General features: G+C 49.7%; 1 protein-coding gene across 3 annotated transcripts in view; it reads left to right on the plus strand.

The window, feature by feature from the left end:
- LOC119967844 (NACHT, LRR and PYD domains-containing protein 3-like) overlaps positions 1-19,510 on the plus strand; it is a 72,613-nt gene extending 53,103 nt beyond the window's left edge. For all 3 annotated transcript variants that reach the window (XM_038800886.1, XM_038800888.1, XM_038800887.1), the window contains 3 exons: positions 1,220-1,387; positions 13,930-14,097; positions 18,487-19,510. In XM_038800886.1, the coding sequence (XP_038656814.1) occupies positions 1,220-1,387; positions 13,930-14,097; positions 18,487-18,574 (424 nt within the window). In that variant the 3' untranslated portion in view covers positions 18,575-19,510. The remainder of the gene's footprint in view (positions 1-1,219; positions 1,388-13,929; positions 14,098-18,486) is intronic.
- Positions 19,511-19,894: the final 384 nt, after the last annotated feature.

The following is a 19,894-nucleotide window of genomic DNA, read 5'->3' on the forward strand; positions in this document are numbered from 1 at the left end:
ACCGATTCTTATTGGAAGAGAAAAATATGAGTTCCATCAGGCACCTCTGCCAAATCTCCCCTCAGTCTGTATTGCTCCAAGGAGAAGAACTCCAATTTCTTCACATAAGCTTGTAATTAAATTCTCTCATCCATGGAACCATTCCAGTAAATCTCTTCTGCAGCCTCTCAAAGAACCTCTCTCTGATCTCCAGGCTGAATAGTAACAGCCTCACATAGTCTCACCTCCCCTCTCAGTACAGACCCGTCTTGTGAACTTCTACCCATCAGCCCTGGGGTGGTTAGGAATGGTGTGGTCTAGTTAGTTGTGTCATGGTGTGTGGTGCTAGATGGAAACCATACACTTACACTGTGACACAACCTTCAACTGTTGCAACACACTCTCTTTTCAGGCTACGCCACTTTCGGATAATGGTTAACAATAGGTCTTTAAACTTGCAAGCTTCTCAGTTTTCTTAAAAATAGAAAGCTGTACAAAGTATATTGATACGGCAGTTAACAAATTATCAAAATGAGTAAGCTATCAGAATCTGTGGCTCCAAGGAACCCAACTGTACATTCCAGGAACTGTGTCAGATTGTTTTAATGAGATGTCTAACACTGTACAGTATCATTAGAATCGATCACAGAGTTCTAGCTGTTTAATAGCCATTATTTTCCTGGCTGTGGCAATGTTGCGGTCATACTCTACCTACCCCACCCACATGATCACAGCATCTGATTCCAAACCCATGTAGGGACTTTGTGACATCCGGTAAAATCCCAGCCATTATCTTCAGCTCCACCAAAAATTCCATTCCCAAGCTACTGACCATCCCATGTCCCTCCTGAGATACTCAGGGCAAGTGCGTTTGGCTTACACCATCATTCGTTTGTAATTTAAAATCTTGCACTTCCATTTTGTCCTTTCCTCGAAACCCACCCATCCCTATTTCCCTGCTGCTTCAACCCTGTCAGTCACCACTTTTTCCCAGTTCTAATGAAAGCTCATCAAACTGAAACATTAACTGTTTCTCGATACACGGATACTGCCTGTCCTGCTTACTATTTCCAGCATATTCTATTTATAATTCAGATTTACAGTATCAACAGTATTTTTCCTTTTGTATAAATGGAAATTGCGATTTGTGAATGTCTCATACTGAATATCATAATTGTCATCAATGGTGTTCTTTCAAACGCTGAATTGATTTTTGTTTTTTTCTCCCTCTAATTCCCAGTCTATCATCGGTCTGTCTCTCATATTCCTGTGTCGAGGATCTCGCGTCTGCTCTCAGTACAAACCAATCACTGACAGATCTGGACCTGAGTTATAATAAACTAGGAGATTCAGGAGTGAAATTGCTGTCTGCAGCTCTGAAGCCCGATTGTAAAATACAGAACCTGATGTAAGTACCAGTCTGTGCAAGATTGTATTTAGAATAATTAGATGGCTGACAATATATTGTGAACTTTGTTATTAGTATAATTAACACTTGTTTTTTTTTAAATATTTTTATTCTCCATTTTCGCATTTTCTTCAGAATTTACTCCCCACCAACAAACAGTAAACGGTAACGAATACAGGGCGTGATTTTCCGATGCCGCACCGCATCGGGAAAGCCATCGTGAACTCGGTCGAGTTCAACGACGGCGCAAAACGGCCCCGATCGCGACCCAGGGGCTGGTTTAGCTCACTCGGCTAAATCGCTGGCTTTTCAAGCAGGCCAGCAGCACGGTTCGATTCCCGTACCAGCCTCCCTGGACAGGCGCCGGAATGCGACGACTAGGGGCTTTTCACAGTAACTTCATTGAAGCCTACTCGTGACAATAAGCGATTTTCATTTCATTCTGGCCCCGGGAATGGGCTAGCATTGGGGCAACGCAGAGGGGGGGGGGGGGGGGTGTCGGAAGCGCGTCGTCAGCGCGCGATGCCCGAATGACGCCGCTCCGCGTCGTAAAAGGGCGCGATCTACGAAAACAGAGTGGGGGGGGGGAAATGTCGGAGCCACGGAGCCCCGAGGTTCTGTGATACGGACCTAGAGACCCTCCTTGATGAGGTGGAGCAGCGCAGGGGCATCATCTGCCCAAGACGAGGGCATCGCCAACCTTCCAGCGCCGTGCGACGGGCCTGGTGTGAGGTGGGCACAGAAATCAGTGCTGTGGGGCAGACCCCTCGGTCTGGGGAGCAGTGCCGCAAGAAACTCCACGACCTCACCAGGGACTGCCAGGGTAAGTGCCACGAGTGTGCCCCCGGGCCAACCATCCCCCCTCCCCCCCATGTCCGTCATCACCCCCCCCCCCCCCCCCCCCCCCATGGGCACGAGGGGGGGCGAGAGTGAGTGGAGGGTGGTTATCAAAGTTGTCACAGACCCACATGAGCGCTGCGACCCCCTGGAGAGATGCCATGGTGTAGCTGCAACTTTCCCCCAACCGGGAGTGGAACAGAACCGGAGAGGGTTCACCCGTTATGCACCCCCTGGCAGTGTTCGAGCAGAGGGCACTGGACCTTGCTGGGGGATCTGCCACCCGGGAGGTTGCGCAATGCGAGGTTGGAGGTGCAGAACCAAGTGAGACAACCCTGCATGACAACCCGCCCCCCCCCCTCCCCCCCAGCCCATCCTCTGTCCCCTCACACTCTACCCACTGGACCCCCCCATCCTCTGTCCCCTCACACTCTACCCACTGGACCCCCCCATCCTCTGTCCCCTCACACTCTACCCACTGGGCCATCCTACGCCCGGCCGAGCGTGTCTAACTAACCCCGTATTGTTCTGTTCCCTAAGGCGTGCTGACCAACGTCCAGGGCCGTCTGGTGCCAAACACAGGCGGCCATCCACGACGACCACCGCACCCAGGGTCGCACGCCAGAGGGTGGCAGGAGGTCGGCCAGGAGTGCCATCCTCCAAATCCGGGACTCTCGAGCGGGACTTACAGAGGACGGACAGTGACGACTTTCATGGCTGTGCACTGCCCGAAGGTCGGGCCGTGAGACAGGACAGGACGGGGTCAGTGGACCCAGACGCACAGAGGACGGCGACACAGTCAACGGACACACCTGACGCTGAGCCGTACATGGGCCAAGTGCGCCCTGCGCTGGGACATGACTGGGACCAGGACCCTCCTGAATTTCTGACGGACGAGGACCTAGAGCTTGCGGCACTGTCCCCTACACCATCCACCATCCCAGAGACACTCACCTCGGTTGGGCAATTAAGTGATGAGGCTCCTGGCTCACAGTCTGGTGTGCACCACACAGCTGAGCCTGTACAGCAGATGGAGGTCGGAGCAGCCGAGGGGCTGGACGGTCGGAGGGCAGGCCAGGCCCAGCATCCAGCTGGCTTCCAGACGTTTCCCGGGTTTCTGGATTTACCCGACCCACCTGGACAGCCGATGCATTTTGAAACCCAGGGACACAATGACGGGATGAGGGCCGTCTTCTAGCAGCTGCAGACGCAGTTGGAGGAGTCAAATCGCGTCTAGGAACCGTGTCGCGTCTTTTCGTCCGACGTCACTTCGTCCAACGACACTCCGTCCACGTCTTTTGGTCCAACGTCTTTTTGTCCGCCCGTCTTTTGGTCCAACGTCACTTCGTCCAATTATCCAATTACAAATTAACTCCGTATAAAACCATTTAATTGATAAAATGCAAGTACAATACAGCAAGTGAATTTAGTTGCTAAAATGCAAGTAATTGATAAAATGCAAGTAAAATGCAAGTTGAAAAATGCAGTTTAAAAATCTAAAAATGCAGTTAAAAAATATAAAAGTTTACTAATTACTTCAAATTCCCAAAATTACTTAAAATTAATGTAAATTGTAAGCAACATTCCTCAAGAAATCAATTTTTGTTGTAGAATCATATTCAACGACCAATCTTTTGAGGCGTTCAGTTATTTTCTTATATCGCGTACATGAAGTCGACTGATCTCCCCGAAGAATTTGAGCCTTTTTGCCTATTATGAACCCTTCCTCTTCCTTCAGAATTTTGATTAACCTCCAGATATTCAAATGAGCTCCACCCACCGAACGCTTTATGGCAGAATGAAACCCCTCAGCAGCATTATTTGTTCTCGGTAGATCTTGTAGAACACGCTGATTAACATTCCATACAGCTGTCGGGAATGTAGGTGTTTCACTCCTTCGACAATTTTTTTGTCGGCACCTTTGAATAGTTCTTGAGACGACGGGCAACCGAGGGAGTTGAGAGCAGGTATTTTCTGATAGCTGCGTAAACTTGGCCGCTAGTATGCTACACTAACTTGCTGCTATGTTTTCCACTGCTTCAAGCTTTAATTCTGCAACTGCTTTTCTCGCATTTAACGAATCAACATCAGCTGGATGAAGGTGCTCATTAGAGAAATAAATAATTTTCGGCTCATTGTTTTCCGTTACCGTGTGAATCCGCACTGAACATAGCCTTCTTTTCTCACATCTCCAGTATTCTTTTCCTAGGTTTGGACTGCTCGAATGAAAATCGTAGATATAGTTATTTCCATCAGCTACTTTCCTTTTACTCTTCGTTGACACAATGAACTTTGCCATTTCGGGATGGGCGAATTAAGAAAGAGAACGATAATATCTATCCTTTAACGAGGCTCGTTAAAGGAAAGAGAACGATAATAACTATCCTTTAACGAGGCTCGTTAAAGGAAAGAGACCGATAATAAAAACCTTTATTGCATAAAAAGTTAATGTGGGGAGTGGAGTAGAGTGCTACAAGTTACAAAAAGTCAAGTTACAAAAAGTCTTAGACAACAAAAATTATTAGTAAACTTTTTGATTTTTTAACTGCATTTTTAGATTTTTAAACTGCATTTTTCAACTTGCATTTTACTTGCATTTTATCAATTACTTGCATTTTAGCAACTAAATTCACTTGCTGTATTGTACTTGCATTTTATCAATTGAATGGTTTTATACGGAGTTAATTTGTAATTGGATAATTGGACGAAGTGACCTTGGACCAAAAGACGGGCGGACAAAAAGACGTTGGACCAAAAGACGTGGACGAAGTGTCGTTGGACGAAATGACGTCGGACGAAAAGACATAGCACCCTAGGAACAGGGAGTGGTGCCGCTCATGGCAGCCACCCAGGCCGACACCGCACGGGTGGCGTCCACGGTCGAGGCAATGGGTGAAACGGTATCGGCCATGGGTCAGGTTATGCAAGGCGTTGGGCTTCACGTGCACACGTCATCCATGGCCCTGGAGAGGGCTGCCCTCTCACAGGCAGCAGTGCGCCAGAGCCAACATGAAATGAAATGAAAATCGCTTATTGTCACGAGTAGGCTTCAATGAAGTTACTGTGAAATGCCCCTAGTCGCCACATTCCGGCGTCTGTCCGGGGAGGCTGTTACGGGAATCGAACTGTGCTGCTGGCCTGCCTTGGTCTGCTTTCAAAGCCAGCGATTTAGCTCAGTGACATTGCCGGCGCGCTACAAGCCCTGGCCCAGTCCCAGCAGGCCATGGCACAGTCCCAGCAGGCCATGGCACAGTCCCAGCAGGCCATGGCACAGTCCCAGCAGGCCATGGCACAGTCCCAGCAGGCCATGGCACAGTCCCAGCACGCCATGGCACAGTCCCAGCAGGCCATGGCACAGTCCCAGCAGGCCATGGCACAGTCCCAGCAGGCCATGGCACAGTCCCAGCAGGCCATGGCACAGTCCCAGCAGGCCATGGCACAGTCCCAGCAGTCAGTCGCGGAGAGCACCAACAGCCTGACGCACGTGCTGGATGGCGTCGCCCACGCACACGTTGAGGTTGCACAGTCCCTGGCGGGAATGTCTCACTCCCTGGACTCCGTCTCGGCGAACGTTCGGACCCTGGTCGATACCAGGATACCAGGACTGGCAGCGCCAGGTGTCGGTGGTGCGACGGGGCACCTCCCCGCTCGCAACTCCGTCCCACAGTGAGGCCCGGGGGCCACCGGGCTCCCCGAGGGAGGAGGAGGTTCTGGGGGCCGTCCCATTAACTCCATCACAGGACGTCCCTGAACACTCGGCCTTCCCCCGTCCCATCCCTGGTGCACCGGGTGGGCAGCGGGCAGAGCAAGGTGGCACCACGTCATTCGAAATGCCCGCGGAGCAGTCTGGCCCATCAAGGCCAGGTCGACCCAGGAAACGAGTGCCGATGGGGAGACATGTCGCGGGGCGTAATTCTCAGCAGTCCGCCTCCACTCTTGCTGTACCATCTGGGGATTCACTTAGACGTAGTGGTAGGGCAATGAAGAGAGACACATAGTAATTTGGCATGGGTGAAGGGCACAGTTTAGTTGTAGGGGCTAGGGCATCTGTACTTAATATTTACCATTAAACTCACTGTTGCACCTAACTTGTAAGATTGTGTGATTTTTCCGTTGCCACGGGGATCGTGATGGTGACCGAGTGTCGCCGGGGTTGACGAGCGGTGAAACTTGGGTGCTGGGTGTGCAGTCCCTCCCCCCCACTTCCACAGCCGGACACCGTAGCCCTCAGCACTCCGACGCCGGCTACCCCACGCGGGCACGTGATGGAGTGTCCGTGACGAACTCAGCGACCACCGAGATGGATGGTTCAGCTATTGCCATGAGTCAGACTTTGTCTAACGATTCTGAGCTCACAGCTCATCGCAGAGCGGGCTGTCATCATTCAACATGGCACTGATCACACCCGCTGACACAGCCATCAATGTCGTGCCATACCGTTGTGCCACAGTGGTACGGGTGATCTCGAAGTGGAGCAGTGTATACGGTGTGGGGGGGGGGGGGGGGGGGGGGGGTGCTGTCCGTCTGCACAACTGGCGATGCAGGTGGTAGTGTTCAGCGATGCCGTCGCACACGACGCGTGAATCGTGCAGCCACCAACGCGTTGCGTGCCCGCTGTCCTCGCCGGTGCCGTCGTGCAGCCTCCTGGACATTACCTGCACCCGGGTCGTGTGTGTGCTGCGCCCGACGCACCACCAACCTCCTCCTCCCTCTCCTCCTCCGTGTTGGCACCACTGCCAGTGGCTTCTCCCTTCGACTCCTCCACCAGGGCATCTCCCCTCTGCATCGTGATGTTGTGCAGCGCACAGCATACCACAACAATGCGAGCGACCCTCGGGCTGGTACTGCAGAGCCCCTCCGGAGCGGTCCAGGCACCTGAATCTCATTTTCAGAAGACCAAAACAGCGATCACCACACCCCTGGTTGCTGCATGGGCCTCATTGTAAATGGTCTCCGTGTTGGTCTGAGGCCTCCGTAATAGCGTCATCAGCCAAGACCTCAGTGGATAACCCCTGTCGCCCAGCAACCAGCCCCTCAGCCGGTGGGGCCATCCCTCAAACATAGCAGGGATGAATGACTGCGCAAGAATGTACGCATCATGCACACTCCCATGGGAACCTTGCGCACACGTGCATGATCTTCATATTAGGGTCGCATATCACCTGGATGTTCATGGAGTATGTCCCCCTCCTGTTAATGAACACTTCCCTGTTGCCTGTAGGCGGGCACATGGGGACGTGAACGCCATCAATGACTCCCTGGACCATCAGTATCCCGGCCACGTTGCCAAATGCACGGGCTCGTGCTTCTTGATTTGCTCGGTCCTCGGGAAAGGTGATGTAGCGGTCCGCGATGGCAAACAGGGCGTCGATCACATCCCGGATGCACCTGTGGACCGATGCCTGCGATATCCCGGATAGGTCCCCGCTCCGAGACTGGAAGGAACCGGTAGCATAGAAGTTAAGTGCCACCGTCACCTTGACGGCAACCGGTATCGCGTGTCCTCCTCCCGTTCCACGTGGGGCGAGGTGTGACAAGAGGTGGCAGATATGTGCGACCCTCTCCTTGCTGAACCGGAGTCTCCTCCTGCAGGTGATGTCCGGCAGTGTCTCAAAAGAGATCCGGGCACGGTACACCCTAGGCCTCGATTGACGCCCTGGCTCCACCATCAGTGTCTCCTCCTCCCCCCCCCCCATGCTGCTCGACATCAGTGCCCGTATCCTGTGCCTTCCTCAGCGTATGGGGGTCAATGTTCCCCTCGGCATCCCCCTAGACATACCGGCCATGAGCGCCTGCGGCCTGTACGGCGACGATGGGCCACTCCGCGGCCATTCCCTCTGCTGCTGCAGCTGTCCCTGCATCCACTGTGGGATGTCGCTGTGGACGCTGCTGGATGTCCAACTGCAGTGCAGCGGCCCCAACCATTGCGCTGAACATCGCCGTTCTGTGCGCATACATTATGGTCACCTACAGAAGGGTGGTGGGGGGCAGAGAAACGACATGTTAGACGGAGGTTAGTCGACACCTCGGCAGCCGCGTGTCCTCGTCACCGTCCTGCCATGGCAGGACGGCTGAGATGTTGCATCCGGGGGTGGACGACCCACTCCATTGACTCCCTCTCTTTCCCCCCCCCTCCACCACTCCCTCTCCCCCCCCTCCCACTACTCCCTCTCCCCCCTCCCACCACTCCCTCTCCCCCACTCCCCTCCCACGACTCACTCCCTCTCCCCCCTCCCACTACTCCCTCCCCCTCCCACTACTTCCCTCTCCCCCCTCCCACTACTCCCTCCCCCCTCCCACCACTCCCTCTCCCCCCCCTCCCACTACTCCCTCTCCCTCCTCCCACCACTCCCTCTCCCCCACTCCCCTCCCACGACTCACTCCCTCTCCCCCCTCCCACTACTCCCTCCCCCCTCCCACTACTCCCTCTCCCCCCTCCCACTACTCCCTCTCCCCCCTCCCACCACTCCCTCTCCCCCCCCCTCCCACTACTCACTCTCTTCCCCCCCCCCTCCCACTACTCGCTCTTTTCCCCCCCCCACCCCTCCCCCCACTACTCGCTCCCCCTCCCCTCCTAACTGGCAGCTGCGTTCTCGGGATGCCTTCCCCAGTTTTCGAAGACTCCGGGACGGTCCGCTCACCTCCTCGCTACTCATCAGCCAACACGACTGGCTGATGACTTTAAAAAGCAGGTGTGGACCCCAGTTCACGCCGTCGGGACTTCGGCCCATCCGGGCCGGAGAATAGCGGGGGTTCCGGAGAATCGCCATTTTGGGTGCATCGGGCGATTCTCCGGGTTTTGGCACGCGGAACACGACGGAACAGATTTGGCCGTTTGGGAGAATCGCGGGAGCGCGTCGGACCGGCGTCGCGTGGAAAAACTGGTGCGGCCCGCTATTCTCCCAACCGGCGTGACATCGGAGAATCGCGCCCACAGTGTCAATCCCCCTATCAACAACAACGATCCCATCCTCCCACCAACCCCCAAACAACGACCCACCTGACAATATAAGCATCAAATAAAACAAACCCTCCCAAGGAGGAAAAAGGAATCAGGAATCGCCCCTGGTCACCCCCTAATATTCAATGCCATCCAATCCCCGGAAGAGTACCGTGAATGGCACCCATGAGTTGTAGACATCCCCCCACCCACCTCACAGACTCCTCCCCTCCACTTCCTCTTGTAAACCCCTCCCCCGACCTCAATTCCTTTCCCCAACTTTTCACCCTGGTTAGACTCACCAAAACCTGTTCTGCCAGGCTCTGATGGCCGCAGCCCCTCCCCTCACCTCACTCCCGTTCTTTGGCCGGCTTAAACCGGCCAGCGTGGAGGCCCCCGCCCGGGTAACACTTAATTGTTAGTCATGATGTGGAGATGCCGGCGTTGGACTGGGGTGAGCACAGTAAGAAGTCTGACAACACCAGGTTAAAGTCCAACAGGTTTGTTTCAAACACTAGCTTTCGGAGCGCAGCTCCTTAGGTGAATGGCGAGGTATGATCCAGAAACATTTATATTGACAAAGTCAGAGATGCTGGACAATGCTTGGAATGCGAGCATTTGCAGGTAATCAAATCATTACAGATCCAGGGATCTACCTCTTACGCTGCAGGAAAGGATGTCCCGAAGCGTGGTACATTGGCGAGACCATGCAGACACTGCGACAACGAATGAACGGGCATCGTGCAACAATCACCAGGCAGGAATGTTCCCTTCCAGTCGGGGAACACTTCAGCAGTCAAGGGCATACAGCCTCTGGTCTCCGGGTAAGCGTTCTCCAAGGCCGCCTTCAGGACACGCGACAACGCAGAATTGCCGAGCAAAAACTTATAGCTAAGTTCCGCACGCATGAGTGCGGCCTCAACAGGGATCTTGGATTCATGTTGCATTACATCCACCCCCCACCATCTGGCCTGGACTTGCAAAATCCTACCAACTGTTCTGGCTTGAGACAATTCACACCTCTTTAACCTGTGATTATCCCTCTCCCTGGATCTGTAATGATTTGATTACCTGCAAATGCTCGCATTCCAAGCATTGTCCAGCATCTCTGACTTTGTCTAAATAAATGTTTCTGGAACATACCTCGCCATTCACCTGAGGAAGGAGCAGTGATCCGAAAGCTCGTGTTTGAAACAAACCTGTTGGACTTTAACCTGGTGTTGTAAGACTTCTTAATTGTTAGTGACGGTGTTTTTGTTTTTAAACTCTGCATTTTCTCTCACTCATGTTATTTCCCCCTCAGTTCCCCTGGCTATGGGACGTCAGACCCACAGATTTTTGTGTTGAGGGTGTGGGGGAATAATGTGACGGAATAATTCTCTGAGGTCCCCTCCTCCTCCTCAAGAGGTGGATGGCTGTCATTCAGAGACAACATGCTACATGTATGAGCGAGAGAAGAGCGATTAGAGGGCAATGCACATTTCAACAGTGACTTTTATTACTCTATGTGACAAATGACAAACACATGAGCACGTCTGTGATCTTCTGTGCCCATTATTATGACTGGTGAGGGCTGGTGTCAGTACGCAGCCTTTCTTTCTCACTCCTTAATTTTTTATCAAGGTTTATTTGTACTTTATAACAGTAAATGTATTAATTCAGTGTCTGTACATTGCTGTTTATATACTGATAACGCAATAGAGTTCTGATGTGGAGCTGCCAGCGTTGGACTGGGGCGGGCATTGTAAGAAGTCTTACAACACCAGGCTACAGTCCAACAGGTTGGTTTTGAATCACTAGCTTTCGGAGTGCAGCAACTTTCTCAGGTGAGTGAAGAGGTGGGTTCCACAACCACATATTTAGACAAATTCAATGATGCAAAAGAGTTCAACAGGCTTTCTTAAATTTAAACACAAAGGGGTTAGTTTGTATTGTGCGAAATGAGATAAAATATATGTATGAAAGTAAACACACTTCCAGACCGTTGCAACCCACAGGCATAAATACACATGCATAATCCTAAACAGGCAATATTAAAAGTTTTACAGTTGGATTTTAACCTTTTGACCAAATTAAGATTCAGTGATAAAAAGTAAAAAATAGAGAGTTCACTGTTTGAATCCTTCTCTGGTGTACATGGCTGAGGCAAATATTTTGCACATGGTCTTGAAATTCCAGTGGGGCTGAGGCTGAAAGAAACTCTAGAGCCATCTCTTTTTTAAACCTAATCCATGTTTTCCAAAAGTCTGTGATATTGCACCCAAAGTCCCTTTCGATTGAAATGTTGGGCACGATCTATCCGAATGGGAATAGAGTCATAGTACATGAGACTAGCCGGGTGTTTCCCGGTGCTCAGAGCGCCGAGAAACACTCCACTATCTAACGCCCATCTGGGTAGATCGGGGGCCTCAGCGGGAACTCCTCGACAAGGCCGCAATTAGCCCTGTCTTCTGCACTGAGGAGCTCCACTCACTGAAACTCCTCAATGCAGCGAGAGATCCGGAGGCTGTTTTTAAATGGTGGCCCGATCTCGAGCCCCCGACATGACCCCCCTCCCCCTAATAAACTCACTAGAAGGGGTCCCCCACACATGTCACACCCCGACAAAATCACCGGCACGCAAAAACTGCCAGCTTGGCACTTTGGCAGTGCCAACTGGGCACTGCCAGACTGACACCCAGTGGCATTGCCAGGCTGGCAGTATCAGGGTGCCCAGGTGGCACCAGTCTGTTTAGCACTGGGCTAAATCGCTGGTTTTTAAAGCAGACCAAGGCAGGCCAGCAGCACGGTTAAATTCCCGTAACAGCCTCCCCCAACAGGCGCCGGAATGTGGCGACTAGGGGCTTTTCACAGTAACTTCATTTGAAGCCTACTTGTGACAATAAGTGATTTTCATTTCATTTCATTTCATTTCAGTGCCAGGGCACCACCTGGGGACCTCCAAACCCCTGGGAGACCCCACGAGTGCTGTTCCATCTGGTCTCCGTTTGTGGAGACCAGTACTGAACATTGAGCACCCGAGGTCTCCAAAACAGGGGAGTTAGATCTTGGTTAGATCTCGGGAATGCATATTAGTGTGAGACTAGCTGTCCTGCTCTAATATGCAGATTTATCAGAAAGTGATCCCGCCCACCCTGCAGGATTCGCATCGTGAGATTGCGTTAAATCTGGCAAGGCGTGGTGAGCCAGGTAGATTCCGGAAGTGGCATCTACCGGCCGCATTGCGCCATGCCGGCCTACTTTTTGGGCGCAACGCGACCGGTATATCCCATCCTCTCTGTAGAGAATTCCAAAAATGTATCAGGGATAGGGTCTGGTACCTCAGATACTACTGTATTGGCAAATTTCTTCTAGACTGTCTTTGCAACTTGGGTTTTTTAATAAAAGTTATTTCAAACTGATTAAGGTTATTTTGTTCACATGATCTTTCTCCCCATAATGAGTTGGGTATTCCTTAGAAGGTAATTTCTGAGCCCGTGTCTGGGCAGTCCTTGGCTATTGTATTCTGTCCCGTGGTGATTAATTCCTATAATGCCTAGCCATTACTCCTGAACAGATAATTCTTCTTTTTGATCAGCTACTCAGAACATATAAATGCCCTCTGTATAACTATTGTCTCCGTCGGCATTCTGCCCCTGCGTGAAGTGTCCTTTACAGAAATATAAGAGCCAATTACACATTTGTCTATCTTCAGAGTAATTTATGACATCAGTTGGTGCAAAATTCCAAAGGAGGCTTCCTTTACATGTCTTAATTATAATCCACATTGCAAACTTCCCAAAACTGACCAATGTGTAAAACCAGGCATTTGAGATGACCTGTGACAACTATCTTTAGTCGGTGTCTTTGATTAGTTTACAAAAGTCCTTTAAGACAGTTGACCATATAGATTTGACCCGCAACTAAATTAATGATTAATATCACACATAACGTCATCATGACACAATTCATTCAAGCTACGCACTTTCTCAATTCCACAATCCATCTCACTATCAGTGATTTCCTGCCCTGCACCAGGTTTCCCACCTCCAGCCTTCATCTTCCATTGGTGTAAGAATGGCATGATCAAGATGCTGCAATCCATCTTGGCTTGTTCCTGATGTTGTGCGTTCTCTCCTCCATAAATGTCCATTGTTACTTATCAATCAACGAGACATCCTGGACTGTGCTGGTGACAGCCTGACTGTCCATCATGGCACCATACGGATGCCTCTTGCCTGCAACCACTCAGTCACAGAAGTGCAGGAGTCAGCTCTGGCAGACTGGAACCCTCCACAGAGAGGCTGATGTTCCTCTGACCGTCAATACTGCTGCCTGGACATTACCAGTGGCTGGCTGTGGTTGACCTTTCTACAAATCTGACATTCATCACGGTCATATAAGGCTGTAAGTTTAATTTTGTGTACTGCACTAATGGCCATTAACATCATCTAACCACAAGCCCATCCCCCTCCTTAGTGACTCACAGTAAGGACTTGGGGATCATGTGCTTTGTCTTGCACCATCATTTCATTTTGTTCTTTCCTTGTCTGCAGAACCATTTCCCTGTCTAGTTGCCCCTTTTCCCCCAGTTCTAATAAAAGTTAATTGAACTGAAGTGTGATCTTAATTTACAGCATCAGTAATATTTTATGGCAGTGGAAGTTGTGTTTCTTGAATGTCTTGTACTGTACGATTATTGTCATTAATATTATTTAAAACAATTCTTTGAAACATCAAGATTTACCTTGATTGCTGATTTGTTTTTTAAATATCTGACTCCTAGTCTATCGGAGGTTGGCCTCTCAGATTCTTGTGCCAAGGATCTCATCTCCGCTCCAAGTATAAACCGTTCACTGGTGTGTCTGAACCTGCGACTAAACTCCTTCACAGACCAATCGGTGCTCGCTCTCTGCCACGTCATACAAATATGCAGGAGTCTGCATCAGATCGAGTGAGTGTTTGTGCTAATTTGTAAATGTAATCTGCATCAAAGAACAAAGAAAAGTACAGCACAGGAACAGGCCCTTCGGCCCTCCAAGCTGCCGGTCTAACCTAAAACCTCCCACACTTTTGGGATCCGTATCCCTCTATTCCCATGCTATTCATGTATTTGTCAAGATGCTCCTTAAACATCACTATCGTACCTGCATCCACCACCTTCTCCTGCAGCAAGTTCCAGGCACCCACTGCACTGTGTAAAAAAAAAAAAATCGCAAATCTCCTCTAAATCCTGCCCCTCGCACCTTAAACCTATGTCCCCCAGTAATTGACTCTTCCACCCTGGGAAAAAGCTTTTGACTTTCCTTTCTGTCCATGCCCCTCAAAATTTTGTGGACTTCTATCACGTCGCCCCTCAATCTCCATCGTTCTAATAAGAACAAACTAAGTTTATCCAACCTCTCTTCATAGCTGATGTCGCCCATACCAGGCACCATCCTGGCAAACCTCTTCTGTACCTTCTCCAAAATCTTCACATCCTTCTGGTAGTGTGGCGACCAGAATTGAACACTATATTTCAAGTGTGGACTAACTAAGGTTCTATACAGCTGTTGCATGACTTGCCAATTTTTATACTCGATGCCCTGACCGATGAAGGCAAGCATGCCATATGCCTTCTTGACCACCTTCTCCACCTGCACTGCTGCTTTCAGGGATCTGTGGACCTATACACCCAGATCCCTCTGCCTGCCAAAACTCTGAAGGGTTCTGCCATTTACTGTATATGTCCCACCTGTTTTAGACCTTCCAAAATGCATTACCCCATGTTTGTCCGGATTAAACTTTATCTGCCATTTTGTTGCCAAAGTCTCCAACCGATCGATATCTTGCTGCATCCTCTGAGTCATCGCTATCCGTAATTTGACCAAACTTGTTCGCAAATTTACGAATCAAACCAGTTAACATCTTCCCCCAAATCATTTATATATACGACAAATAGCAAAGGTCCCAGCACTGATCCCTGCGGAACACTACTAGTCACAGCCCTCCATTCAGATAGGCACCGTTCCACTGCTATGCTCTATTTTCTATGACCGAGCTAGTTCTAGAACATAGAACAGTACAGCACAGAACAGGCCCTTCGGCCCTCGATGTTGTGCCGAGCAATGATCACCCTACTCAAACCCACGTATCCACCCTATACCCGTAACCCAACAACCCCCCCCCTTTAACCTTACTTTTTAGGACACTACGGGCAATTTAGCATGGCCAATCCACCTAACCCGCACATCTTTGGACTGTGTGAGGAAACCGGAGCTCCCAGAGGAAACCCACGCACACACTGGGAGGACGTGCAGACTCCGCACAGACAGTGACCCAACCAGGAATCGAACCTGGGACCCTGGAGCTGTGAAGCATTTATGCTAACCACCATGCTACCGTGCTGTGTCCATCCTGCCAGCTCACCTCTGATCCTATGTGACTTCACCTTCTGTACCAGTCTGCCATGAGGGACCATGTGAAAGGCCTTGCTGAAGTCCATGAAGACAACCTCCACTGCCCTTCCTTCATCAATCATCTTCGTCATTCCTCGAAAAACAAGATCTAGTAAGATACGAGCTCCCTTTCATATTACCATGCTGCCTCTCACTAATACGTCCACTTGCTTCCAAATGGGAAGCCTGTCTCAAAGAACCCACTCCAATAATTTCCCTACCATGGAGTAAGGCCTGTAATTTCCTGAATTATCCTTGCTACCCGTCTTAAACAAAGGAATAACATTACCTATTCTGCAGTCCTCTGGAACCTCACCTGCTGCCAGTGAGGATACAAAGATTTCTGCCAAGGCCCCAGCAATTTCCTCCCTTGCCTCCGTCAGTATTCTGGGGTAGATCCCATCAAGCCCTGGGGACTTATCTACCTTAATGTTTTTCAAGACACCCAACACCTCCTTTTTGACCTCAATGTGACCCAAACTATTTACACACCCTCCCCTAGACTCATCATCCACCAAGTCCTCCTCTTTGGTGAATATTGATGCAAAGTACTCATTTAGTACTCTGGCTCCATGCATGGATTCCTTCCCCTGTCTTTGAGTGAGCCAACCCTTTCCCTGGCTACCCTCTTACTCTTTATAAACGTATAAAAAGCTTTGGGATTTTCCTTAATCCTGTTTGCCAATTACTTTTCGTGACCCCTTTTAACCCTCTTGACTCCTTCCACTTTCCTTATTTTCCTCACGGCCTTCGTCTGTTCCCAACATTCTAGCCCTACAAATGCTTCCTTTTGGACGAGGCTCACAATACTCCCTCGTTATCCAAGGATCTCGAAACTTGCCATAATTATCCTTTTTTCTCACAGGAACATGCTCGTCCTGAATTCCTATCATATGACCATAAAACATAGGAGCTGAATTTGGCCACTCGGCCCATCGGGACTGCTCCGCTATTCAGTCAAGGCTGATATTTTTCTCATCCCCATTCTCCTGCCTTCTCCTCATAACCCCTGATCCCCTTATTGATCAACTGACATTTGGGAGCCGCTCATATGCCAGATGTTGATTAACCCTCAAACATCTGCCCCCAATCTAGATTGTTCAGTTTCTGCTTTATAGTGTTATAATTAGCCTTCCCCCAGTTTAACACCTTCACCCAAGGTCTACTCTGATCTTTATCCAACACTACCTTAAAACTAACTGAATTACGGTCACTGTTCCCGAAATGCTCCCCTCCTGAAACTTCTACCACCTGGCCGGGCTAATTCCCCAATACCAGGTGAAGTGCGGTGCCTTCCCTAGTTGGACTATTTATATACTGTTTCAAGAAGCCCTCCTGGATGCTCCTTACAAACTCTGCCCCATCCAAGTCCCTAGCACTAAGTGAGTCCCAGTCAATATAGGGGAAGTTAAAATCACTCACCACAGCAACCTATTGCTTTTACACCTTTCCAAAATCTGCCTACACATCTGCTCCTCTTTCTCCCACTGGCTGTTGGGAGGCCTGTAGTAAACCCCTATAATTGTGACTGTACCCTTCCTATTCCTGAGCTCTAATCATATTGCCCCGCTGCATGAGTCCTTCGAGGTGTCCTCCCGCAGTACAGCTGTGATATTCTCTTTAACCAGTAGCGCAACTCCCCCACCCCTTTTACATTCCCCTCTATCTCGTGGTGTGGACTCGATGGGCCGAATGGCCTTACTTCCGCTCCTATGTCTTATGGTCTTATCCCGCCTGAAACATCTAAATCCTGGAATGTTTAGCTGCCAATACTATCCTTCCCTCAACCAAGTCTCTGTAATGGCAACAACATCATAATTCCAAGTACTAATCCATGCTCTACATTCATCTGCCTTACCTGTTATACTTCTCGCATTGAAACAAATGCACTTCAGACCACCAATCCCATTGTGTTCAGCAGCTGCTCCCTGTCTGCTCTTCATTTGAGTCTTACTGCACCTGTTCTCTAGTTCCCGCTCAGTTATTTCACCACCTCACCTATTACTCCAGTTCCCACCCCGCTGCCACACTAGTTTAAACCCTCCTGCGTGACACTAGCAAACCACGCGGCCAAGATATTTATACCCCCAGTTTAGATGCAACCGATCTTCCTTCTAAAAGTCCTATTTGCCCCAGATGAGATCCCAATGGTCCAGATATCTGAAACCCTCCCTCCTATACCAGCTGTTTATCCACGCGTTTAGCTGTACTATCTTCCTTTTCGAGCCTCACTGCCACGTGGTACAGGGAGTAATCCCGAGTGTACAACCCTGGAGGTCCTGTTTTTAAAATTTTCCATCTAACTCCCTGATCTCCTGCTGCAGGACCTCGTCACTCTTCCTGCCTACTTCGATAGTACCAATATGAACCATGACCTCTGGCTGTTCACCCTTCCCCTTCAGAGTGCCCCCTGTCCATTCAGGCACATCCTGAACCCTGGCACTAGGGAGGCAACATTCCATCCTGGAGTCCAATTTATGAATCACTGATGTTCTTGTTGGCTTATGTTCATTCTTAATCCCCAGCAACTCAAAGCAGAACCCCAAAATTGACAATTCGTAACCATGGCCTCTTGTCCATGCTCTCGTTCGTTCTATTATTGGCCACCATGTCCTTCAGCCACCTGAGTTTCAAGCTCTGAAATTCTCTCTTCCACCTCTTCCTTAAGATCCTTCTTAAAATCAACTATTTTAGCCAACTATTTTCTCTTCTCCTTTGACTCAATAACATACTGTTTATAATTGCATCCTTTTGAACTAATTTTAATTAAAGTAGATATAGGATTCAGTCATATTTATGGTTAATATTTGTCCCCAATTGTTCTTAAAATATTAACTCCAGTCTCTTTGTGTTTAAAAATGTCATTTAACTTGATTATTTCTTATTTAATCTTTAATCTGTTTCAGCCTGAGGGATAATCAGTTCAGTCCAGGTGGAAAAAAACAGCTCAAGTTACTTCAGGAATCCAGATCCAGACGGATAGTGATAGTGTGAATATTTCAATCATAAGCCTTTACAAACATTGTGCTCCCATCCTCTGAGCATTTTTCTCTGATTTCCTGTCCGTCCAGTTTAACCGGCCGGGCTCCAGGCTGAAATCCTATTGGCCGTTTCCCAGTTTCCAGCTGGAGCTGAGTGAGTGTCATCTCCCATTGTGACATCAGAGGCCCAGCAACAGGGTCACCAGACTCCGCCTCCCGACCCCACCAGACTCCGCCTCCCGGCCCCACAGCGCTGCTTCTACAGGAGATCCGGGGCTGAATGTTTTCCAATGGGACACTGGGGAAATGTACAGACAGGAAGGACCCAGGGTGGGATCCAGTCTGGGCTGCAGTGGGACATTGACAGGGGGACACTCAGTATTCCTAAAGTTGGGGGTAAAGTACCCAGGGGCCTCCTCGGTATCAGTGCCCAGCGATCCTCCTGGAAAGTGAACCTGTGTGTGTTCAGGATAGGGATAGGGCATGTTTAGCTGGGATAGATCCCACTGTCCAATACGGATTAACAAGGGTGAGTTTCTAATCAGCTGGAATGACACACGAGACTGGAGTGTGTCAAATAAGGAAGTTGACATCAGAAATGTAAAATTAATCACCACAAAGTTACGAGGAATTAATACATTTATAGTGGAAAGAACAGAGAACTGAGAGGGAAAAAAATCCCAAAATTTGGAATTGGGTAAATGGTCATTTAATGGAGTAGATTTCAATTATCGAGAGGATTTTTTAAAAAATTGATTTACGGGATGTGGGCGTCGATGGTTAGGCCAGCCTTTATTGTCCATCCCGAATTGACCTTGAAAAGGCAGTGCTGAGTTGCCTTTTTGAACCGCTGCAGTCCTTCAGGTGTAAGTACACCCACTGTGCTGTTAGGGAGTTCTAGGATGCAACAGTGAAGGAATGGTGATATATTTCCAAGTCAGCTTGGTGAGTGACTTGGAGGTGATGGGGTTCCCAGGTATCTGCTGCTTGTCTTTCTAGATGGTAGTGGTTGTGGGTTTGGAAGGTGCTGTCTAAGGAACCTTGGTGAGTGACTGCAGTGCATCTTGCATATGGTGCACACGGTTGCCACTGTTTGTCGGTGGTGGGGGGTCTGAATGTTTGTGGAAGGGGGAGCAATCAAGCAAGCTGCTTTGTCCTGGATGGTGCGAGCTTCTTGAGTATTGTTAGAGCTGCACATCCAGGCAAATGAAGAGTATTCTATTACATTCCTGACTTGTGCCTTGTAGATGGTGGACAGTCTTTGGGGGGGGGGGGGGGGGGGGGGGGTCAGGAGGTGAGTTACTCATTGTAGGATTCCTAGTCTTTAACCTGC

This window comes from Scyliorhinus canicula, chromosome 6 (assembly GCF_902713615.1).
Source record: "Scyliorhinus canicula chromosome 6, sScyCan1.1, whole genome shotgun sequence".
Classification (NCBI taxonomy): Eukaryota; Metazoa; Chordata; class Chondrichthyes; order Carcharhiniformes; family Scyliorhinidae; genus Scyliorhinus; species Scyliorhinus canicula.